This window comes from Lemur catta, chromosome 18, assembly GCF_020740605.2.
Source record: "Lemur catta isolate mLemCat1 chromosome 18, mLemCat1.pri, whole genome shotgun sequence".
NCBI classification, from domain to species: Eukaryota; Metazoa; Chordata; class Mammalia; order Primates; family Lemuridae; genus Lemur; species Lemur catta.
The window spans coordinates 42,497,951-42,523,031 of NC_059145.1; the positions used below are offsets into that span (position 1 = coordinate 42,497,951).

At 37.9% G+C, this 25,081-nt stretch overlaps 2 protein-coding genes and 1 long non-coding RNA gene across 4 annotated transcripts in view; 2 read left to right on the top strand and 1 right to left on the bottom strand.

Annotated features, from left to right (window-relative positions):
• Window positions 1–4,303: 4,303 nt before the first annotated feature.
• On the bottom strand, window positions 4,304–14,330 carry KIAA1143 (KIAA1143 ortholog). The gene is made up of 3 exons (XM_045530995.1): window positions 14,153–14,330; window positions 7,244–7,388; window positions 4,304–6,591 (listed from the first exon to the last, which is right to left on the bottom strand). The coding sequence occupies exons 1-3, from the start codon at window positions 14,258–14,260 to the stop codon at window positions 6,380–6,382; spliced, it is 465 nt and encodes a 154-aa protein (XP_045386951.1). The 5' UTR covers window positions 14,261–14,330; the 3' UTR covers window positions 4,304–6,379.
• Window positions 8,777–10,761, top strand: LOC123623657. The gene is made up of 3 exons (XR_006729956.1): window positions 8,777–9,090; window positions 9,228–9,301; window positions 10,652–10,761. It is a non-coding gene; the product is annotated as an uncharacterized LOC123623657 (long non-coding RNA).
• Window positions 14,331–14,369: 39 nt separating the features above from the next.
• Window positions 14,370–25,081, top strand: part of KIF15 (kinesin family member 15) — a 66,563-nt gene continuing 55,851 nt past the window's right edge. For both annotated transcript variants that reach the window (XM_045530996.1, XM_045530997.1), the window contains exons 1-5: window positions 14,370–14,537; window positions 17,195–17,237; window positions 17,754–17,937; window positions 19,549–19,625; window positions 23,933–23,970. In XM_045530996.1, the coding sequence (XP_045386952.1) occupies window positions 14,519–14,537; window positions 17,195–17,237; window positions 17,754–17,937; window positions 19,549–19,625; window positions 23,933–23,970 (361 nt within the window). In that variant the 5' untranslated portion in view covers window positions 14,370–14,518. The remainder of the gene's footprint in view (window positions 14,538–17,194; window positions 17,238–17,753; window positions 17,938–19,548; window positions 19,626–23,932; window positions 23,971–25,081) is intronic.

Here is a 25,081-nt window from a genome sequence, read left to right on the forward strand (position 1 = left end):
ATTTGCAAAAGCCATTTTTTAAAAAATAAATTTTTTCAACTTAATTTGTGCTCATTGAAATGCATTTATAAAATTAGAATTGAAAAATTAAAATTATGTGCTTTCACTATTCAAATATAGTCATGTTAGTATGTTTATTCTAGCCTTTCTTCTCTTCATAGCTTTTCTTCTCTTTTAAAAATAGTTATAATTGTACCACATACAGTACCATATCCTGCTTTTTGGTTTAACATAACGTTTTAGCAATATATTATAAACTTTCTATATATTTCATTTTAATGGTTGCCTAACATTACATTGGCCTGTTCATAACTTATTGACCTATTCCCTAGTGTATATTTACATTAGTACCATTATTTCCTTATAAATCAGATAATCCACTTAATGCAGTTACATGGTATGTGCTTCTGTTAGTGATTAAGATTATTAACTCAGCAATGAAACATCTTTGTATATAAAGCTTTTATCATTTTAAATTATTGCCCTAGGATTTTCAGAGAGTATGATATTTTTATCTTATGTTTTAAATTTCATTTAATCTTGTTGACATGATAATACAAACTTATGGTTTAAAATTCTAAAAGTACAAGAATTGGCTCACGCCTATAATCTCAGCACTTTAGGAGGCTGAGGTGGGAGGATTGCTTGAGCCCAGGAGTTAGAGACCAGCCTGGGCCACATGGTGAGACCTGGTCTCTACAAAAAAATTAAAAAAATTAGCTGGGGATAGTGTCACACACTTGTAGTCCCAGTTACTTGGGAGGCTGAGGCGGGAAGCTCACTTGAGCCCAGGCATTAGAGGTTGCAGTGAGCTACGATCATGCCACTGCACTCCAGTATGGGTGACAGAGCGAGACCCTGTCTCAAAAATATAAAAATAAATTAAAATAAAAGTACAAGAAGTAAACAGAAGTCTTTCTCCCAGCCACCCAGTTGTCCCCCTAGTCCACTCCAGACAACCAATATTATCAGTTTCTTGTTTTTCTTCCAGAGATAAGTATAAGCAAGGAAACATGTTTCCCTTCCTTAAAAAAATAAAGACTTTTTAAGAGCAGTTTTGAGTTCACAACAAAATTGAGTGGAAACAACAGAATTCCTATATACATCCTGTCACCATACAGGCACAGCCTTCCCTATTATTAACATCCTACACCAGGGCGGTACAACGTACATTGATACATCATTATCACCCAGAGTCACAGTTTACATTAGGGTTCACTTTTGGTTTTGTATGTTCTATGGATTTTTTTTGTTTGTTTGTTTGAGACAGAGTCTCACTCTGTTGCCCAGGCTAGAGTGCCCTGGCATCAGCCTAGCTCACAACAACCTCAAACTCCTGGGCTCAAGCAATCCTTCTGCCTTAGCCTCCCAAGTAGTTGGGACTACAAGCATGCACCACCATGCCCAGCTAACTTTTTCATATATTTTTAGTTGTCTGGTTAATTTCTTTCTATTTTTTAGTAGAAACGGGGTCTCGCTCTTGCTCAGGCTGGTCTCGAACTCCAGACCTTGAGCGATCCTTCCACCTCGGATTCCCAGAGTGCTAGGATTACAGGCGTGAGCCAACATGCCCGGCCTGTTCTATGGATTTTGACAAATGTATAATGACATGTTTCCATCATTATAGTATCATAAAGAGTATTTTCACACCTCTAAAAAGTTTCTGTGCTCCACCTAGTCCTCCCTCCCTCTCTGCTAACCCCTCGCAACCACTGGTCTTTTTTACTGTCTCCATAATTTTGTCTTTTCTAGAATGTCATATAGTCGGACTCATGCAGTATGTAGTCTTTTCAGATTGGCTTCTTTCACTTAGTAGTCTGCATTTACAGTTCCTCCTTGTCTTTTCATGGCTTGATAGCTCATGCCTAATAATATTCCATTGTATGGATATACCACAGTTTATTTACCCCTTCTTCTACTAAAGAACATTTTGGTTGCTTCTATGTTTTGCCAATCATGAATAAAGCTGCTATAAACATCTGCGTGCAGTTTTTGTGTGGACATAGTTTTCAACTCATTTTGGTAAATTACTAAGGAGGGAAATTGCTGGATCATATGGTAGAAGTATGTTTAATTTTGTAAGAAAGTACCAAACTGTCTTCCAAAGCATCTGTACAATTTTGCGTTCCCACCAGTGATCCATTATAGTTCCCACTGTTCCACATCCTTGCCAGAATTTGGTGTTATTAGTGTTTGGGATTTTAAATATTCTAATAGGTATATAGTGGTATTCATTGCTTTACTTTGCAATTCACTAATGATATATGATGTTGAGCAGCTTTTCTTACGCTTATGCCGTCTGTGTATCTTTGGTGAGCTGTCTGTTCAGCAGCTGTTTAACCCATTTTTTAATGGGATTTTTCATTTTCTTACTGCTGAGTTTTAAAGGTTCTTTGTATATTTTGTATAACAAACCTTTATCAGATAGGTCTTTTGCAAATATTTTCTCCTATTCTGTAGCTTGTCTTCTCATACTCCTTGATTTCATCCGTTTTCTTTTTTCCTTTTTTTAAACAAATGGTAGTATAATATACAATTGTCTATTTTGCTTTTTACTTATAAGGATTGTTCTATATTGGTAAATAAAGATCTTCCCTCTACCCCTGCCCAATGTTCTGAATAGACCATTATTTATTTAATTAGTGCCTTACTGATGGACATTTAATAGCTTCCATTTATTTTCTATTATAAGTAATAATGCCTCTTGATTTCATCCCTTTTCTTTTTTCCTTTTTTTAAACAAATGGTAGTATAATATACAATTGTCTATTTTGCTTTTTACTTATAAGGATTGTTCTATATTGGTAAATAAAGATCTTCCCTCTACCCCTGCCCAATGTTCTGAATAGACCATTATTTATTTAATTAGTGCCTTACTGATGGACATTTAATAGCTTCCATTTATTTTCTATTATAAGTAATAATGCCTTTTGATTTCATCCCTTTTCTTTTTTCCTTTTTTTAAACAAATGGTAGTATAATATACAATTGTCTATTTTGCTTTTTACTTATAAGGATTGTTCTATATTGGTAAATAAAGATCTTCCCTCTACCCCTGCCCAATGTTCTGAATAGACCATTATTTATTTAATTAGTGCCTTACAGATGGACATTTAATAGCTTCCATTTATTTTCTATTATAAGTAATAATGCATATACAACATCCATGTCTTTAGGTACATGTGCAAGATATTAGAGGATAATTCCCAGAAGTGACATTGCTGGTTAAAAAGAAGTGTATGCCTTCGTAGTTTTGATAGATACTCTGACCTTTCATAGAGATTGAACCATTTAATCCTCCCACCAGCAATGTATGAGAGATGTGATCATTTAAAGAGCTATCAAAAAAATAAAGCATATTAACAACTGTTCAACAATTCTGTTTTACAAAAAAAATTTTTTTAAATTTCCAAGTCACCCCATGTTGCTGACAGAATTTCCACCTGTGCTTTTAAGTAACCAACACAACACACTTGAATCCTTCCACAGTGTAGTTGTCACATTCCTAATGATTCTGCATAGGAGCAAGGATTTTACTGCCTACATATTCCACTGCAGTCGTACCCAAGCCATAGGGAAATATATATTGTTTTGTTATAAATTATATTATCTAAGTTCTCCTTTATATTTAGGTGACTTATTGATTTTTAAAAACGTGTAGGTAGTGTGTACTTCCTAGGACTGTCATTTCAGGGTAGTAAAGGTGGTGTTATAAAAATATCCGTGTAGCATGAGGGCACTGGATTTGATGGGGTCTTAGTAAAAGCTGCATGTCATATATTAGAAAATGCAGATTTGCTGTCATAAGACTAGAGTTTAAGTGCCAGAAGTATGGCCTTAGGTGAGGTACTAAACCTTGCCTCCTATTTATTTGAAATATGGAAATCATACTAATACTCCAGGACTTCTGTAAAAAAAGAAATACACAATAATAAATTTGAGATGGACCACAGACCTATACATAACATCCAGAATCATAAACCTTCTAGAAGAAATTTTAGAAGAATATCTTTAAGAACAGTAGTTAGGCAAAAATTTATTGGACACGATACAAAAAGCATTAACCATAAAAGAAAAAAGTTGATAATATTTTCCTAAAACTGATAAATTAACGAGAATGAAGAATATCTGGTCATCAAAAGAAACCTTTAAGAAAATTAGTAGACAGGACACAGACTTGGAAAAATATTTATAACACATTTTGAGAAAGGATTTGCATCCATGATTTATTCTGATGCTGTTGGCCCAGGGTCCACACTGTGAGAACCACTGGTCTATAAAAAGAAAATTAGGGACAACACTCTCATTCATATAACTATATTTATTGTGCACTTAATATGCCAGGTACTTTTCTAGGTACTGAGGATACAGTGGTGAATAAAACAAATTCCCTGCCTTCAAGATTCCCACCTCCAGATACTAAGACATATTAAAATTTAGAGTAATTAAAACAGTGTACTTTGGTACAAGAATAGATATAGTAATGATATAAATTAGGGAAAAAAATCCCTTGGCTTATGTAACAAGTAAGTATATATTAAAAACAGTACTGCAGCATGGCTTCAGGACTAGTTTAAGTGATTTAGAAAGAGCCTATTTTAATGCTCCCTAGCCCACACACATACATCACATTTGAGTATTATTTATACTGGGTACTTAAAATGGGGGAAACATAGATGTGGCACCAAATTTATGACAAGATGATCTGAAATTCATAATTTCAGGTGGATGTGGCTGGTGAAGGATGGGATTTTAACAAGCCCCCAGTTTTGGTTCACTTTTACTAATGAGGAAAATTGTTAGGATTAAGCAGGGTCTGGAGGAATCACCTGGAAAGGCTCAGACTTTACGGCACTTCCCTTCCTTACCCCAACACCTGGCAAACTCTCTCATTCAGATGGCCTTTCAAATGAGTGAGAAACAGATATGGTTCTAGGACAATTGATTATTCAGAAAAAAGTATGCCAAAATAAATTCCAGATGGAATAAAATTTAAAATGTAAGAAATAAAAACAAAGAACAAGGGAATATAGGTGATTATCTGATACAGAGGTTGGGAAACAGAACAAAAATAATTGATTAACTAACTTACAAGTTAGAAAAACGTGATTATACTAATGGAAAATGAACACGTTAATTCAGAAAAGAAATATAAATGGTCTCTTAACATTTGAAAACCAGTTTAGCTTCCCTGGTAGATCAAAGAAAATCCCAATTAAATTTAACCACTAAACACCATTTTCAATACATCAAATTGACAAAAATTAAAAGCCTGGTGCCACCCCGAGGCTGGTGCACTATTATCATGCATGAGGTGACGTGGACTCTTATAGATGGTAAATGAAATGCTAAAAGTCTCTCTAGAAAACAATTTGAAAGTAAATATCAACAGCTTTAAAAATATTCAAATACTTTGATCCAGTAATTCTGCTTCCAGCAATTCATTCTAAGGAAATCATCACATATACTCAGAGATGCCTATACAAGCATGTTTGACCAGTTATTGTTATTACTTAGGCCTGCATTTGGCAGAGAGAAACCTGACAGAGGCTTAAATAAGCATAGTGTTTATTCCTCTCATGTCTCAAGAAGTTTAGAGGTCAGCAGTCCAAGGCTGGTACAGCAGCTCAAGGCATGCCATCAAGGATCCAGGCTCCTTCAGTCTCTCCACTTAAACCACCCAAAGCAAATAGCTGCCTTCCTTATGCCTAAAAATGGCTCTGGTCCTTAGGTTTCATGTCTGCACTTCAAGCAGGATGAAGAGATAAGGGTAAATGTTCATGCTTGCCAAGTCTGTCCTTTTGCATCAAAAAACTCAGCAGCTTTATTAAGCAGAATTCCACTTGCTAACTCTTAACTCGCCAGAGCTGAGTCATGGCCACCCTTAGCAGGAGCTGGGTAGGTATTTTTAACTAGACACATTATCATCTCCCCCACCCAAAGTGGGGTTCTCCTAATGAGGAAGATACAACAGGGGATCTGTTTAATTGTAAAATTCTCTGCAGCTAAGAATGTCAGGTTTTTGAAATTTACTGACCTGGACAAATGCTCACAATGTAATGTCAAGTGAGAAGCAGGACAGAGAACATATACAATTGTATTTATACAATTTTGTTTATACAAACAAGATGTAGTTTGTTTAAAAATATATAATTTACATACACACCCAAACACAGGAAATAACAAAATGGTAATAGTAGTTAACTTTTACCAAGTTGGCATTTCAAGTCAGACAGGTATTGATGGACAGATGTAGTTTATTTTATTAAATTTTTTCCTGTATTTTCTAAATAATGAACTCCTTATAATAGGAAAAAAATGTTATTTTAAAAAACACCCCATATATTTTCCAAGGAGACTACGTCCAAAATGTTTACACTTACTCATTTTCATCTTCATTGTCAAAAGAAAGGAGGCTACTGTTTTTGATTTGCTTCTGTGAGTTCTTTCTAACTGAGTCCCGATTTATTTCATCTTCATTTGGCTTTTTCTTTTTTGAGCTTGCTGTTAAACCTGAATATTTTTCATCTGAGGGTCGCTTGACTGGTTTTCGATACATGATTCTTCCATCAGCTGAAGCTGGTTCTTCCTCTGAGCAAAAACAAATTTTTAATAACTTTCTTCTCTCCTCATTATTTTGTCTTTATCAAAGAGTCAAATAGCAAGAAAATCTCATATTGTATTTAAGGATCTCCTTGAGTCAATTCAGTCTGGTCTCCACTGCCTCTAGCTATAGGCCCTATAAGGCCCTACAGGCAGTCACTCAAAAACTCACTTACTGAAGTATTCCATAATACTGCCAGTCCCAATTAATTACAATTAGGTTGTATTTTTAAGTACTTTGAAAAGTGATTGTTTGGAACTGCAGCATTTCCCCCTAAAACAATGTAATAAATGTTTAGCATACCACACTTTAGGCACTAATTAAACAGACCTTTGTTGACTGGTTATAAACCTAAGCACTTATTTTTTTTAAACTGGATATTTTTACTCAAATTAACACTTAATCCTCATAACAATCTAATAAGGTAGGTACAATTATTGTCCCTATTTTTTTGATGAAGAAATTGAGACTGAGAAATGAAATAACTTGCTGAAGGTTACACATATGGTAAGTGTCAAAGCCAAGCCCTGAACCTAGAAATGTCTCCTTCAAACATACCATACTATTACATAAAATAAAACAACTTCATACTCCAGCCTCCTTAAATTGTTAGAAAAACCAGATTACTTTCAAATATACCTGCTTTGGCAGCCTTTATTTCTGCTTTAATTTTCATGACTTCTTCAGCTGATAGATCTCCTTTTTTAACAACCACCACTTGGGGCTGTTCATCTTCTTTGTCACTGTAATCACCATCTTCATCTGGGAGCTGAGGCTGGATTCTCTAGGGGAAAACACAAATATGTTAGGGCAGTGACTTTGAATGAAATACAACGACTGCCTCTGTGAAAAACTGTATCATTGAAATGGGAAGGGTAACTTTATTAACTAAATGTGTTTGGCCATGAATTTTTAAGTAACTCCAAAGAGACTAACCTTACCATGTGAGGGAACAGGTCTGCCTGCCTGTCATGCTGGGGTGCCTGTCCAGTGGGATTTGTTTCTATCTCTGTAGGACCCAGCTTGCAGTTGCTGGTACCTGGGGCCCTCTGCTTTGGCTACTGCTGTCATTCCTAGCCTACTCAGGGCAGCACTGAACCACACCTGTTCTCGTTGCTCATCAACACGTTTCACCTTCGTCTCTTCTCAAATATGCAAAAGTACAGATGTGGCAAGCATAAGCCTTTGCCTGTATCCCTTTATCCTGCTGGAGTGCAGACGTGAAGCCTGAGCACCAGAGCCATTTTTAGGCATAAGGAAGACAGCCACCTGCTTTGGGTGGCATTAATGGAAAGACTCAAGGAGCTTGGATCCTTGCTGGCATGCCTTGAGCTGCTGTACCAGCCTTGGACTGCTGACCTCAAACACCACCAAAGTATAGAAAGAAGGAAGTAAAAGGTACTTTCTCTCACCTCTGCTCATCACTTTGCCCTTCTAACAGCTTCAGTTTGGTGGATATCCTATCAGCTATTTTCCAAGTGTATACAAATGTGTAGGTACAGAAAACATTTTGTATACAAAATACTGTACATATTACTCTGTGACTTGGTTTCTTTTTTCTTATTAGTTCAAATTATGAAATTTCTGAAGCATAAATTGCAGAGAATAACAGAAACCACATACTACTCACTGTATACATATAACAAATGGTAACATTTTGCCAGTTGATTCAGATTTTTTAAAAATGTCAGGCACCATAAAAGTCTCACTCTGCCAAATTTTGTTCTCAAAAATAGCTTTGTACAGTACTTTGCGATACATCTAAAATTATCTGACTTTTAAAAATCACTGCCTTATATTTAATTATACATAAGGTTATCTAATGATTTATTTGACCACTACCCTGTAAATAAAACCCTGCATGACCCGGCCTCAGCCTATAACCACAGCTTTATCCCATATCACTCTCTCATGGTGTCCACAATCCAGCTGGGTTTGAGTATTTGGAGCCAATGAACAACATAGCAGCTCCTTTGCCTTCCCTGTCTCTGAACAAGTTCCTAGTGCCTAGAAAACCCCATTGTCCCTGGCCAACTCCTACTTAAGCTGCCTTCAAGACTTAGATCCTCTAGAACTGTTTAACTAACTTCACCTCCTCTTCTTTCTTAAATGCACAGGTAGCATGTATTACACTGTCTTCTCAATGCTTTTCTGTTTGTCACCACTAGGCAAGCTCCTTTTTAGAGAGGTACTGTATGTTTCATCTCTGTATCTAAAGGCAAAGAACCTAGAAAGTATCAGGGAATCAAAAATTATTTGTTGATCAACTCATGAATGACCAACAGGATGAAAAATGATGAACTACCCAGAGCCTTGGCAAGTTACTCACAAACATATTCATCCATTTTGTTTATATCTCCAGTTCCCAAGTCTGCTCTGTCACTCAACAAGTGAATTCTCTTTAATGATATCCATGTTAGTTCACTGATTATTCATCAGTTCCTGCCTGTTTTTCTCTGAAATTTTCCAATAAATGACCACAAACAGTAAGTATTTTTATGTAATTAATAATTATTTTTAGCCAAGGATATGGCAAAGTGAAATATAATCATTCCTGGTGTTCATTAGCTTAAGAAATATTAATTCTGACTCTCTTCTCTTTTTTTATGTGACTGGCTGGAAGAGAAGCAGTCTAGGGACAGTGGCAGTAGCCACTGAGGACTGTTCAAAGCCATTCATGAATTAACTCTCAAGAAGGTGAATGAGATGAGCTTAATTATATAATGATTTCCCATGAAACTCTTTTCTTTTTGTTAATAGATCACTAAAATGCTGATTACAGTAGTCCCCCCTTATCCTCGGTTTTGCTCTCCATGGTTTCAGTTGCCTGCAGGCCACCTCAGTCTGAAAGAAGGGCAAGTACAATATTTAGAGAGACAGCATGTTCACATAACTTTTTTTACAGTATACTGTTATAATCATTCTATTTTATTATTAGTTATTGTTAATCTTTTACTGTGTCTAATTTATAAATTAAACTTTATCATAGGTATGTTATGTATAGGAAAAAAACAGTATATATAGGGTTCGGTACTATCTGTGGTTTCAGGCATCCCCAGGTGGTCTTGGAACCTTTACTCCATGGATAAGTGGGGGATACTGTATATTGCCAAACTGATTAAGAATGAAGTGGGTCTCTCAAACTGGAACATGGGGTACCCAAGGAAAACTCTCTTGATTAAATAAATAAGCCAGAATCACTGATATTGATTAACTGGAAAACTTTCTCCGAGTTCTCCTAAGATAGCATTATAAGCTATAACCCTCAAGGTGTCAACTATGTGCATATGATCATCACCAGAACCTCAAGCAATGTAAAGTTAGGTCTCATATTCTCCTCATTACTGAATCCATGACCCTTTTCTCAAACCTCATCCTCTTTGTCATTATCACTATTTTTGGTCATGGGGAATAGTCACTTCCTGATCATGTTTCCATTTCTAGGAAAAATGGCTCCTTTTTAACTACTGAGTAGCCATATATGGCCTCATCTCTATAGATAGAGATGAGGGACCTCTATCACTTCTACACAAAGTCCATGACTCCCATCTCTACACCTTTACCCATGCTGTTCCCTCCATCTCTACCTGCTGACCTACCCATGCTCAAGACTCAATCTAAGTATCTCCTCCTCCATGAATCCTTACACAGACAAGCATAGTCATCCAACCAATATAAATGTCACCCAATACTTACTGCCAGGCACTGTGTTAGGTGCTGGGAAAACGGCCGGGTGTGGTGGTTCACACCTGTAATCCTAGCACTCTGGGAGGCTGACGCAGGAGGATCACTTGAGCTCAGGAGTTCAAGACCAGCCTGAGCAACAGTGAGACCCTGTCTCTAATAAATATACAGGAGAGCAAGTAGTTGCAATGCAAAATGAGTATTATAGATGAGATATGGATAAAGTGAAGAACAGAGGAGTAATCGTTTGGGGAGCTTCAAAGGGGTTGAGAAAGGTGGTGACCTGTGAAAGCAGAGAAGAGGTGGGGCAGGAAGGTGTTAAAGAACGTGGCATTTTGGAGATCCATCTCTTTGTCCTTTCAGAGCCTTACACAATGTCTGGAATTAGTACGTCATACTCATTGTACTGGTATACCTTGGAGATACTGTGGGTTTGGTTCCAGACTACCTCAATAAAGCAAATATCGATAACAGTGAGTCACACAAATTTTTTGCCTTCCCAGAGCATATAAAAGTTATGTTTATACTACATTGTAGTCTATTAAGTGTGTAATAGCATTATGTCTAAAAAGCAATGTATATATCTTAATTTAAAAATTCTTTGATTAAAAAATGCTAATGATCATCTGAGCCTTCAGGGAGTTGGAATTGTTTTTCTAGTGGAGGGTCTTGCCTTGATCTTGATGGCTGCTGACTGATCAGGGTGGTGGTTGCTGAAGGTTGGGGTGGCTGTGGCAATATCTTTTTTTTTTTTTTTTTTTGAGACAGTCTTGCTCTATTGCCTGGGCTAGAGTGCTGGGATTATAGGCGTGAGCCACCGCACCCAGACCAATTTCTTAAAATAAGACAACAATAAAGTTTGCCTCATCTATTGTGTCTTCCTTTAGTAAAAGATTTCTCTGTGGCATGTGATGCTGTTTGATAGCATTTTACCCACAGTAGAACTTCTTTCAAAATTGGAGTCAGTTTCCTCAAACCCTGCTGCTGTTTTACCAACTAAGTTTATGTAATATTCTAAGTCTTTTTTTTTTAAATCTTTCTTCTTAGCCCATTTTCTACAGGAAGACCTAAGTCTTTTGTTGTCATTTCAACAATGTTCACAGAATGAAAGAATTGGGGGCAGGAAGAAAAAAATAAAAAGAAAACAATGCTTACAGAAGCCACTCCTCATCCATTCAGGTTTGATGAGATTGCAGCAATTCAGCCACATCTTCAGGCTCCACTTCTAGTTCTAGTTGTTTTGCTATTGGTACCACATCTGCAGTTATTTCTTTCACTGAAGGCTGAACTCCTCAAAATCATCCATGAGAGTTGGAACCAACTTCTTTCAAATTCCTAGTAATGTTGATATTTTGACCTCCTCCCATCAATCACAAATGTTCTTCATGGCATCTAAAATGGTGAATCCCTCCCAGAAAGTTTTCAATTTATTTTACCCAGATCCATCAGAGGAATCACTAAGCATGGGAGCTGTAGCCTTACGAAACATATTTCTTAAATAATAGGACATGAAAGTAGAAATTACTCCTTGATCCATGGGCTATAGAATCCATATTGTGTTAGCAGACATAAAAACAACATTCATCTCCTTGTACAACTCCATCAGAGCATAAAAACAACATTCATCTCCTTGTACAACTCTATCAGAGCATAAAAATAACATTCATCTCCTTGTACAACTCCATCAGAGCTTAAAAACAACATTCATCTCCTTGTACAACTCTATCAGAGCATAAAAATAACATTCATCTCCTTGTACAACTCCATCAGAGCTTTTGGGTGACCAGGTGCATTGTCAAGGAGCCGTAATATTTTGAAAGGAATCTTTTTTTCTGAGCAGGTCTCAAAGGTGGTCCTAAAATATTCAGTAAATCATACTATAAACATATATGCTATCATCCAGGCTTTGTTGTTCCATTTACAAAACACAGAGTAAATTTAGCATAATTCTGCAGGGCCCTAGGATTTTCAGAATGGTAAATGAGCATTGGCTTCAGCTGCATTAGTCACCAGCTGCATTAGTCCCTAAGAAGAGTCAGCCTGTTCTTTGAAGCCAGGCACTGACTTCTCTTTTCTAGCTATAAAAGTCCTAGAGGGCATCTTCTTCCAATACAAGGCAATTTCGTCTACATTGAAAATCTATTGTTTTGCATAGCCACCTTCATTGACTATCTTAGCTAGAGCTTCTGGATAACTTGCTGCAGCTTCTCCATCAGCATTTGTTGCTTCACCTCACACTTTTATGTTATGGAATCCAGCTTCTTTCCTTAAATCTCATGAACCAACCTCTGCTAGCTTCAAATTTTTCTCATGAAGCTTCTTCACCGCTCTCAGACTTCATAGAATTGAAGAGAGTTAGTACCTTGCTCTGGATTAAGGCTTTGGCTTAAGGGAATGTGGCAGGTGGTTTGATCTTCTACCCAAACTACTAAAGCTTTTTCCCTATCAACAATAAGCCTGTTTCACTTTCTTATCATTTGTGTATTCACTGGAGTAGCACTTCTAATTTCCTTTAAGAACTTTTCCTTTGCTTTCACAACTTGGCTGTTTGGCACAAGAGTCCTAACTTTTGGTTTCTCTTGGCCTTTGACATGCCTTCTTCACTAAGCTTAATCATTTCTAGCCTTTGATTTAAAGTGAGAGACATACGACTCTTCCTTCCACTTGAACATTTAGAAGCCATTGTAGGGTTAATTAGCCTAATTTCAATATTGTGTCTCAGGGAATAACACAAGAAGAGGAAGAGAGACAAGAGAATGGCTGGTTGGTAGAGCAGCAAGAATACACAATATTTATCGATTAAGTTCATCATCTTATATGGGTGTGGTTCATGGCACCCCAAAACAATTAGAATAGTAACATCAAAGATCACTGATCACAGATCACCATAACAGATAATAGTGAAAAAGTATGAAATATTGTGAGGATTACCAACGTGACAACAGAGTCACGAAGTGAGCACATGCTGTTGGAAAAATGGTGCCAGGAGACTTGATGAAACAGGGTTGCCACAAACCCTCAATTCATAAAAAAATGCAATATCTGGGAAGCTCAGTAAAGCAAAGCACAATAAAACAAGTTATGCCTGCACTGAATAATTTCATGTAAGTCAATCTTGTCTCTTCTACTAAGTGCTACTTGAGTGGTAGTTCTTAGTGCAAGCACTAGACAGTGATAAATAAATTTATTTCTCCACACATCATCTAAACATAATGGTCTGTTCCTATTGAAAGAGGGAGGGCAAATTTTGGTGTGAACCAGTCAGGATTGAAGCCTAGGAGGCTCAGAAGTTGATTCCCACTGATCCCCAGTCCCCAAACTACAGTAGTCAGGTTTTGGATCTTTCCTGAAGCTCCTGTTCTGTTTAGATCCAAGATATTTAACCCTTTTGCCTACTCTTTTTCTTTTTAAATTTGCTTGCTTTTTTTTGTAAAAACAAAGCATAGAAATAGATCCAGACATTCCTCCAAAGACGTTCCAGACTCCGGTCCTAGGACACTGGGTCATTTGATGAGTGGCCTGTTTCCTTATCTGGAAAGCAGGACGTAGCCACCACTTACCCTGCTAACTCACAGGTTTCGAGAAAAACAAGTGGAAAGAACAGACAGGAAAGTTATCTTGCTTTACCATTTACCAGAGACGAGGAGCTTTACCTACATCAGGTCATTTTCACAAACCCAGCGGCGCTCTGATAAACGACACAGAGCGAGGTTACTGGGCGCAAACGTCTGCAGTCGCTTGAAGAGGACCAGCTTGGAGTCAGCGCTCCATGCGAACCGGGGGTCGGGAGCGTTGGCACCTGGCTTCCAGGTCACGGCAGAAGCCGGAAGTGGCGGGTCCCTAACGCCACTGCCCCGGGCTCACCTTGGTCTCTACGGTGGGCCCTTCCCTGTAGCCGACCCGCTCCTTGAAGCGGGCCAGAAACGCCGGCTCCGCCGGCCGCACGTACGACACCTGGTTCCGCTTGCTCATAGCAGCTCTGGGGAAAGACGGGCTCCCGTGCCGCCACTGACAGTACCGAGGCGACGGCGCTCGCCAGTGACGTCACCGGGGCCACACCCCCGGTGCGCAGGCCGGGCAACATGGCGGCCTCCGCGCCGGCGTCAGCGTTTGGTCCCAGCGCCAAATTCAAATCGCCGCCATCTTGAGCGGGCGGGATCCCGCGGCGCGGCGCGCCTGGAGGTGGGGACATCGGTGGCGTTGGTCTCGGGGTCCGGAGGTGAGGGCGCTATGGCACCCGGCTGCAAAAGTAAGTCAAGAGTCCCGACTCCGAGACCCCGTCCTCCCCGCCCGCAGGGTTCCCTACTGGGCGTGAGGGGCAGGCGCTGACTGGGCGCCAGGAGCGTTTGGAGTCTCTGTCCCTCGAAGACAATACGCTGGAGGAAGGGCTTTCATCCCTGGGAGCCTGGCTCCGTTCCAGGCGCTCAGAATGAGCAGTGACCTGCTGTTCTTCCTTTTGTTTTCTCGGTTCTTCCGTTTCTTCGCTCGCCTCTTACCACGTCCCGGTCAGGGCTGCCTCTCCGGGTAGCCTTGCCTGGGGGTCCGCCCGCGCCCTCGCCACCGCCCGCATATTTACACAGTTCTGACCTTCCTGAGGGAGGGATTTGTTCATGTTCCAAGCACCTTTTTCTCTTTTGAATAGTCTCTCCGTAGATAAGGGAATTTTAAAGCACAGATTTTAGCAATGTCTTTATATTCTCACAATATCTATTTTCACCTAAAGGAGACCTGTTCAGTTTCTTCCTTTTTTCCCCCCACGGAGGAGAGCACTGTCATTTTTGCTTGTGATAAGCCCTTCAATTTTCACTAATTTCTTGAAATGTGCTGTTCTGTGTACGCGTGCCACTTACATTGCCCAATCTCTTAAGCAGTCTTGTTTTTTAAAGCTGATTGTGAGCTTGTCACGGTCCTGTCCATGGCTGGAAGTGTTTCCCCGGTTCTTGAGCTCCTAGCTTGGAATCGCAAGTCTTTGCCCAGGTGACGGAGAGAGATGACAGACACTCAGCAAGTATGCCTGAAGAATTTATCGTAAGGAAAGTTTAAGGGTGCAAAACGAAAGTGCATTTCCTAAGGGGAAATGGATCTGTCTCCATGAGTGGAGAAGACACTGTCTTCTTCTATATTTTTCCTTTTATATGCTAGTATCATATGTTGATGTAAAGGTCAGGTATAATTGCTTATGATTATATGTCACAGGTTTTGGGGTCTGGATTTTTCCAGATGTGGACATAAAGGTTGTGTTCCAGGCATTCCCTTCTCCTATACGTGTGATGGGGAAAGTCACCATTTATGGTCTTTGTCTATTTTTTGATTGGTGCTCACTGTTCCATGGTCTAATTACACAATTCTTTAAGACTGAAATACTGTTTTCGTTGGTTATTTTTCTGTAAGTATTTCCTTCTTATTGTTTTTCTTTAACTGTTTCCTCCTCCTTGTTTTTCTGCTCCTATCTGCTCCTAATGGAATCCATTATCTCTTGATTTTCTGTCCATAACATTCCATTACCTCTTGTTTTTCTGTCCCTAACAAGCTGACTTAATGGAGTCTTCATGAAGGGTTTGAAGAGTAATGAGGAGATGCCTATGTTAGATGATTGAAGAAATTGTGACCTTTTGGCATTTGCACCTTTCATCAGCGTTAAGGTTTCTAGCTCTCTGTCAGTTGTAATTGTGGGGGAGTATAGCAGCCTGGGATCTTCTCAACTTTCCTTTCCTAGTGTGGAACCACTACCTCATGAACTGGGCCAAGGATGATTAGGACCCCAGTGTACTCAGCATGCAGCAGCCAAGGTAGAGCCTCTGTTCCACAAATTAGGGCTGAGTCAGAGAAGGGAGCCCTCACCTCTCAATCAAACTTGTCTGGGACTTAGCCTCAGCAACAGGTAGGTAGTTGGAGACAGAGCGAGAAACTCTGTCTTCCTGCTACTCCTGGGAAGAAAGCCCTCTAACTGGACCTGAAGGAAGAACAATCCTTGTGTTCTTGGGTGCTGCAGTCTGGAGTGGAATCTCTACCTTGCTGAGCTGGGAGGGAGAGAGTGAACTTGGTTCAAATAACAGAATTGCCTTTCTTACTGAATTTTCATAGATTTTCTTGAATAGATGTTTCTTCATATGCTGTTGCCTCTGGGAACATATCCAGAGGCTTTAATTTTTTTTTTTAATTTCACCAGTTTCACTGGGGAAAATGGGTCAGTGGCATTCCTCGTTATGTCATGACAGAAGTTGACTTCTGACTTCTTTTTTTAACAGAATTATTCTGTCTGCTAGGTTGAGAATAGAAGGGGATGGGAGAAGCAGGGAGACTTGTAATAATCCAAGTAAGAGTTGTTGCTGACTCAATTCCATGGTGGTGGCAGTGGATTTGACAAGAAGCTGTAGGATTCTGGGTATATTTTGAAGTTAAGAGCCAAAGATTTTCTGACAGGGTGGATATGAAGAGTGAGAAAGAATGGAGTCAGGGATGATTATAGGTTTTTGGCTTGAGCAACTGGAAAGATGGAGTTGTCATTAACTGAGATGGAGAAGCACATCCGGGGTGAGGCTAGGATGATCAGCTCAGGTTTGGACATGTTGAATTTGAAACATCACCCACTGGACATCCAATTGGAGATATCAAGTAGACAATTAGATATGAGTTTGGGGCTCTGGAGAGCAGTGCAAGGAGAAGGTTTAAATTTGGCAATCATCAATAGGTATTTAGCATTTAAAACCACAAGACTGGATGTCATCACCAATGTAATGGGTCAGGATAGAACAGAGAATAGGATCAAGGCCGGGGCCCTGGAGTGCCCCACTGTTCATGTCAGGGATCTGAGGAAGCTGAGGCATGTCAGCAACTGAGGAGTATGTTAGAGAAGAATAGCATTTCTGTATTGCAATTTTAATTTTTATCTTTTTTTTTTTCTAGCTGAGTTACGCAATGTGACAAATTGTCAGTCTAACCAGCCCAGGTAAGACAAAAATCTTGTTGATGAGCCTCAAAGAATTAGGGATGTAATATTTTTAAAACAACCATTTAGCATAGTAATGGGTACTTGTTTCAAAATTTAACTTGGTCCTAGACCAGCTGGAAATATGGGAAAATCATACCTTCCCTGCCCTCTCGCTTTCCAGGCTAAGCAATGGAATCAACAGCATAATTCTCCCTTGGAATGACTTATTTTATCACTGGTGTTAAGAGGAAAATGAGAGACAAGCAGTGCTTGGAATCTCTTGAAATGAACTCCCTTTGAGTTCCTTTCAAGTAAAAGGTTGTGAAGGTGCCACAACCCTTTTACTGTGAAGTATATCAGTAAAGAGTGTGGGTTGTGTGAGACTTTTAAAAGAGGTAAATTTAAGTGGGGTAGGTCTTGGGCTTTGTTGGGGAAACTCTCATTATAGAACATTAGAGGCAATGTGAGACTCACATCCTTGTTCAGTTTTCTTTTCTCCGGTAAACTTAGCTGTTACATGTTTTTTGTCTTTAGTAACGAAGGTGATGCCATCAAAGTTTTTGTGCGAATTCGTCCACCTGCAGAGGGTTCTGGGTCAGCTGATGGAGAGCAAAGCTTATGCTTGTCTGTGCTGTCCTCCGTGAGTGTCCGGCTGCACTCCAATCCTGAGCCCAGGATCTTCACATTTGATCATGTTGCAAACATGGACACCACTCAGGTAATGATAATTGAAAACTTAACTTTTCACTTGGAACATGGAAGGCTTTGTTATTTGTAAGGATTTCATTTCTGGTCTCTTTTTAGTTTGGCAGATCTCAGATAAGGAAGCTGAAACATTCTACACATGTACTATTAGATTTTTTTTTTTTTTTGGAGACAAGGTCTCACTCTGTTGCCCAGGCTAGAGTACCGTGGCGTCTGCCTAGCTCACAGCAACCTCAAACTCCTGGGCTTAAGCGATCCTTCTGCCTCAGCCTCCCAAGTAGCTGGGACTACAGGCATGCACCACCATGCCTGGCTAATTTTTTCTATATATTTTTAGTTGCCCAACTAATTTCTTTCTATTTTTAGTAGAGAGGAGGTCTCACTCTTGCTTAGGCTGATCTCGAACTCCTGACCTCAAGCTGTCCTCCTGCCTAAGCCTCCCAAAGTGCTAGGACTACAGGCGTGAGCCACCACGCCTGGCCCTACTATTAGATTTTACATCTAATTTTATTGACTGGTTTTCTTCGTTCTTCAAATTTTGTACCAGAATGACACAAGCCTGCCTTACTTTCCCTTTCCATTCAGTGATGGAGGTCAGTGAGTATGTACTTTTCTGAGGCACTTGAATGATTGATTAATAAGTACAGCTGAAGTGCCTAGTTTAAGGATATAGGATTACTATGATGTTAAAACTGCTTTTCTAATTAAGGACAATTTAATTGAGATGTAGTTAGTGCTATCCAATAGAACTTTCTGCAATGAGGGAAATGTTCCATATCTATCCTGTCCTTTACTGTAGCCTCTAGTTAGCCCCATGTGACTATTTAAGTTTAAATTAATTAAAATTAAATAAAATTAAAAATTCAGTGTTTCAGATGCACTAGCCACATATGGCTATTGAGCACTTTTAATGTGGCTAGTGTGTCTGAGGCACTAATTTTACATTTTATTTAATTTTAATTAATTTAAATAGCCACATGTAGCTAATGGCTACTGTGTTAAACATCACAGATCTTGATTATTCCTGCTATACACATGAATGTTTTTGGTGAAACATTTAGATATTTAGATCTTTTTCCTTTTCATCTGGGGCATTGCTGGTCGATAGAAATATAAAGTGAGCTACATATATAATTTAAAATTTTCTAGTAGCCTCATTAAAAGTAAAGTAAAAAGGACCAGATAAAATTAATTTTAATATATCCAAAATATCATTTCAACAGGTAATCAATATGAAGTAAAATTATTAATGAGATATTTTACACTTTTTTAATGCTCTTCCAAATCTGATATGTATTTTACACTTATGGCACCTCTCAATTTGGGGCTATGTATTTTATGCTAATACCAGTATAATGCAGTATGCTATATAAAATTCTGTGTAAGGTTTAGATGTGTGCTTTAAATCTATAATTGTATAGGAGATTAATTGACATAGTTATGTTTAAAGTTTTATCATCTTACATGTTTTAGCCATTTTTCTATAATGGACGTAATCTTCATATTATCACAAGTGATTAAAAATCTAAGCACTCAATTTTTATTGTTATATTGTAGAGTGTAGTTTAGGAAAAATGTTTTCATTTTTATGAAACGTTAACAAGTTTGTTGCTTACATTTGTAGGAGTCTGTATTCTCAACTGTGGCTAAGAACATCGTGGAATCTTGCATGAGCGGTTATAATGGTACCATCTTTGCATAGTAAGTTGTTGACTGTCCTTACGCAAGGGTACAATAGTAAGTGCTTATATTAATTTCCTATTGCTGTTGTAACAAATTACCACAAACTTAGTGTCTTGATCAACACAAATTTATTATCTTACAGTTTTGTAAGTCCAAAGTTCAGCATGAGTCTCACTGGGCTGAAATCAAAGTGTCAGCCAGGATGCATTTCTTTATGGAAGCTATACAGGAAAATCTGTTTCTTTTCTTTTTCCAGCTACTAGAGGACACCCACATTACTTGGCTGACAGCCCCTTCCTTTTCTCTGTCTTCAAAGCCAACAACATGCAACTCTCTGGCTCTTCCTTAGTCATGTTTCCCTCTGACTGCAGTTAGAATAGGTTCTCTCATTTTAAGGATTCATGTGATTAGATTGGCTCCACCCGGCTGACAAGGTAGAGGGGTGGTGGAGAGGAGAGCTTCTATTATACATATATTTGAGATTCTTCTGTAAGAAAGATTTGTCTGTTCTCCCATTTACTTACTTCAATTATTTATATGGTGTGGACTCCTACATATTTATTTTTTACTTTGGATTATAGTCGAATACTACATTATTTATCTTTTTGCTTATATTGTTCTAGCTTTGGTCAGTTGGGAGCCTTTTGAGGTTGGTTTCTAGGTCTCTTTGATATATCCCATGCTTTTGTTTTTTGATTTCTTCCTTCCTTTATGATGCTACAAGATGCTCCAGGCTCATCTTGTATTTCCCCTGCCCTAGGCCTAGAATCAACCATTTCACCAAGGAGCTCTGGTTCCTTTTATTGGAGAGTGGTATTTAGAAACCACAATCTGGGCACTAGATGTGTTCGTTGCTATTGGAATGTCATTGTGTCTAGGCCTTCTCAGCAGATAGAGCTAGGTAATATATGTATATATACTAAATCATGTATACAGACATACCTATAATTGTATACCTATCCATTTATATATATATACACACACACATATATATGTATATATATAAAAAGCTAAACATGAGTTCATACTGATGTCTCTGACTCTAATCTAGTACCACAGGGTTATTCTAGCCTTCCTTTCTTATTTATCTGTAACTTCCCTTGCTAACAGTGAGAAACCTGCCATCTATCGTCCATTTACTAACTTGTTTAACCCCAGTATATGTGTAAAACAGTTTCAGAATTACCTGTATCCCTGTGAGAAAAAGATTTACTGAATTCAGTGTTTATGTACAGTTCGTTTTTTTTTTAACCTTATAATTTGTAGGCAGAACCTATTTTCTAAAGTTACTTAGGCCAGCTCCTTCCCGCCCACTCCCTTCAGTGCAGTTATACCATGCTCTTGTAATATAATGTAGTTAGATGCTTTCCATCCTGGGATTCCCCAACATCCTAATTGATGTGTTTGTTTGTTTAGTTTGTATACTTTAAAGTTCACCAGAGGCTCCTCGACTTGTGATGGGATTATGTCCCAATAAACCCATTATAAGTTGAAAGTATTGTAATTTGAAAATGCATTTAATACATCTATTGAACATCATAGCTTAGCGTGGCCTACCTAAAACCTGCTCAGAACACTTACATTAGCCTACAGTTGGGCAAAATAATGTAACACAAAACCTGTTTTATAATGAAGTGTTGAATATCTCATGTAATTTATTGAATACTGTTCGGAAAGCGAAAAACAGAATGGTTGTGTAGGTACTCATCATTAACATAAACAGCTGAAAGCACCATTATAAAGTCAAAAACTCTTAAGTCCTAAGTTGAATTGTCATTAAGTCAGGGACCTTCTGTATTTATTGTCAGAGTACCGTAGAGAAGAGTCCCTTCACTTTCAGGGATCCCCCTGTGCATCCCCATCCCCTTTGTAGCCAACCGCTACCCGCTCCTTCCAATCCCTGGCATCCCCAGTATACTAATATATTTTTCCATTCCTATAATTTTGCCTTTTCCAGAGTGTCATATGAATGGAATGATACAATATGTAGCCTTTTGGATCTGGCTTCTTTCTCTTAGTAAAATGCATTTAGGATTTGTCTATATTTTATGCATCGATAATAGCTTACTCCCTTTTTTTGCTGAATAGTATTTTATTGTGTGGATGTACCCTAGTTTGTTTATACATTCACTCATTAAAGGATACCTTGCTTGCTTCTAGTTTTTAGCGATTATGAATAAATCAGGCATTCGAATATCAGTTTTTGTGTGAACATAAGTTTTCATATCACTTGGGTAAACACTTAGGACTGTAATTGCTGGGTCATATGGTAAATCTGTAATTAACTTTATAAGAAACTGCCAAGCTGTCTTCTAAAGTGGCTGTAGTGCTTTACATTTCCACAATCATGTATATTTAAAGTGAGCGATGATCCTGTTTTTCTAAATGTTGACAGCCTGAAAACATTGCTATACGTTTAATGTTGGAATGTCAGCTATGGGTCCAGAAGGCAGCATGTTAGGATAATTTTTTGTTTGTTTGTTTCTTCTTGCAGTAGGCTTTCTAATTCTATTTAGAGCTAGAGATTTTTAATAGGATGTAGTGAATTATACAAATTATTTTGAGCAGCTTTTTGTTTGCACATATATCCCAGTTCTATAATTTGCTAAAAATATGAGAAAATAAAAATGTTTTAAGAATATATATAGGTCAGACGCGGTGGCTCATGCCTGTAATCCTAGCACTCTGGGAGGCCGAGGCGGGTGGATTGTTTGAGCTCAGGAGTTTGAGACCAGCCTGAGCAAGAGCGAGACCCCATCTCTACTAAAAATAGAAAGAAATTATATGGACAGCTAAAAATATATATAGAAAAATTAGCCAGGCATGGTGGCACATGCCTGTAGTCCCAGCTACTCGGGAGGCTGAGGCAGGAGGATGGCTTGAGCCCAGGAGTATGAGGTTGCTGTGAGCTAGGCTGATGCCACGGCACTCTAGTGTGGGCAATAGAGTGAGCCTCTGTCTCAAAAAAAAAAAAAAAAAAAAAAGGAATATGCATAAAATATATTAAGTTCAAAGCCTAGGCTCATATTGCACATAAATTCCACTGTGAAAATTTGCCTTTGCTTTTTATGCTTATAGTCAGCAGAACTAAATGCTCTTTCTTGGGCAGTGAGATAGAGTAAAAATTTTGTTTGTAGAATATTTTGTGGTGAAGTTCAAAAATGAATTTGAAATAATAGCCACAATTGCCAGAGATTATATATCGTCAGAACTGTTTTCTTTGAAGACCCTGTAGACATACTACCTGTAATGTTTAGTTCATCATATATTCATTAATAACTTAATGAAAATTGCTTTCAGTAGTTGTGGGTAGAAGTAACACTTGGAGAGAAGTGAGTGTTTGATTTATTGGTTGGGTGGGCATACATTCTGGTTTACCAAGGACAGTACCACTTGTAGAGTGATTGTTAATAGTGTACCCTTCACACTCAAGTGCCTGTTTGGATAATAATTTATAGAATTACCCTGTTTGTAGGGGACTCAATAATACCCATTTCTCATTAGTAAAGAATTTTTTTCTTCTACTTCCAAAAGAAAGAGGTAAACAACTGGACCATACTGTTTTCTAGTTTTGGAGGGCATTTAACCAAAAAGTAAATTCAAACTTTTATATTTTATTGTGAATCTGAGCTAAAGCCACTTAACACCCTGATTGACATCTATCTTTAATATACAAGTTTCTTCTTTTTTTGTTACTCTTGTTTCTGTTAAAGGGGATAGCAGAGATGATATGGCATGGTACACAAAAATCAAACCTATAGCATAAGGATTTTTTATTGCTTTATTTTTAAACAAGGATAAATGTCTTTAGACATTATAATATCTTTTAAAGACAAAGAATTTAGGAAGAAATTGCTCTATTTAGAATAACAAAAATTGGAAATAGAAGTTCAATTGATTCTAGTTAAATAAATTATGATGCTACAAGATTCCATATCCATGGAATACTATACGTAGCTATTAAAAATAATGAGGCAGACCTGTATTTACTGACTTAGATGTCTGAGATAAAATTAAAGAAAAACAGGTTGCAAAGCAGCAGCATCCCAGTTTTTGTAAATAAAAATTAAATGAAAATTCTGATGGCTATGTTTGTATTAATGTAGAAACATTTACCAGACAGTTAACAATGGTTAGCTCTTGATAGCGGAATTGGAGGGAAAGAAGGTAGATTGTTCGCTTTTTATCTAATATAACTTAAAAATAGAAAATAAGCTAGCTTTTTGTAGGGAACATTTATATACTAATAAACCATATTAAAAATAGGAAGGTAGTCTTCTAAATTTTATGTGTAAAAATAATATATAAACCATTCTTTTTTACAGTGGACAGACTGGCTCAGGGAAGACATTTACTATGATGGGTAAGTATATTAAAGATTAACTTTTGCTGACTTAACCTACCCTTTCTGCGATGACAGCAACTAGTACATTTTGGGGGAAAGCATAATTTCTACACATCATGTTGATCTCATAAAATTTGGGATATTCCCCAGGCTTCTGCAAGATTGTGAGTTCTTTGATAGCAAAGTCCATGTGTGAATCATGTTTGCAGCTATATTCCCCAGCTCAGTGCTTAGCACAGAGTACGTGCTCAATAAACAGTTTTTCAGTGGGGCTTAATGAATTTTTATATATTTATATGCCTGTACAGCCTCTACCCAGATCACGATTTTTAGTCAATAACTATCCCACCCCGTCCCCTGGAGTACCTATTACTCTGACTTCTATCTTCATTCATTTTGCTTGTTTTTGAACTTCTGCAAATGAAATTTTATAGTATGTATTCTTTTGTTTCTGGCTTCTTTTAGCATTAAGTTTCTAAGATTCACTCATGTTGTTGCATGTAGTAGTAGTAGTTTATTTCCATTACTATATAATATTGTATGAAAATACTACAAATTTTCCATTCTACTGTTGATGATATTTGGATTATTTCCAGTTTTCACTCTCAAGTATGTGTAGTATTACCTCGTTGTGTGCTTATTTGCACCTCCCTGATGTCTTTTGACAACTGAGTATCTTTCATGTATTTATTGAATATGTCAATAACCTCTCTGTTGAAATCCCCATTCAGACTTTCTTCCCATTTAAAAAATTAGCTTGTCTTTTTCTTGCTCATTTGTGGGGATTCTTTATAAAAGAGAAAGCTTAGTTTTTTGTCTATTATATAAATTCCAGATTTTTTTCTAAGTTTTTCGTTTGTCTTGAGTTACTTAAGGTTTTTTGCTATGCTAAAGTTTTTTTATTTTTATGTGGTTGGATTTCAGGTTCTTTTCTTTTAATGACATTGTGAGTTGTAGTAAGAAAGGTGTTCCTCTCTCTGAGGTTATAATAATAACAAATAATTGAATACCTGTACTTATAATATGCTGGCCGCTCTCCAAGACATTTTTGTTCTATTTGAATACAAAGCAACTTCCAGGCTCTTGTGGAGCTTATATTCTCAGGCAGGGGAGATGTACAATTAAAAGC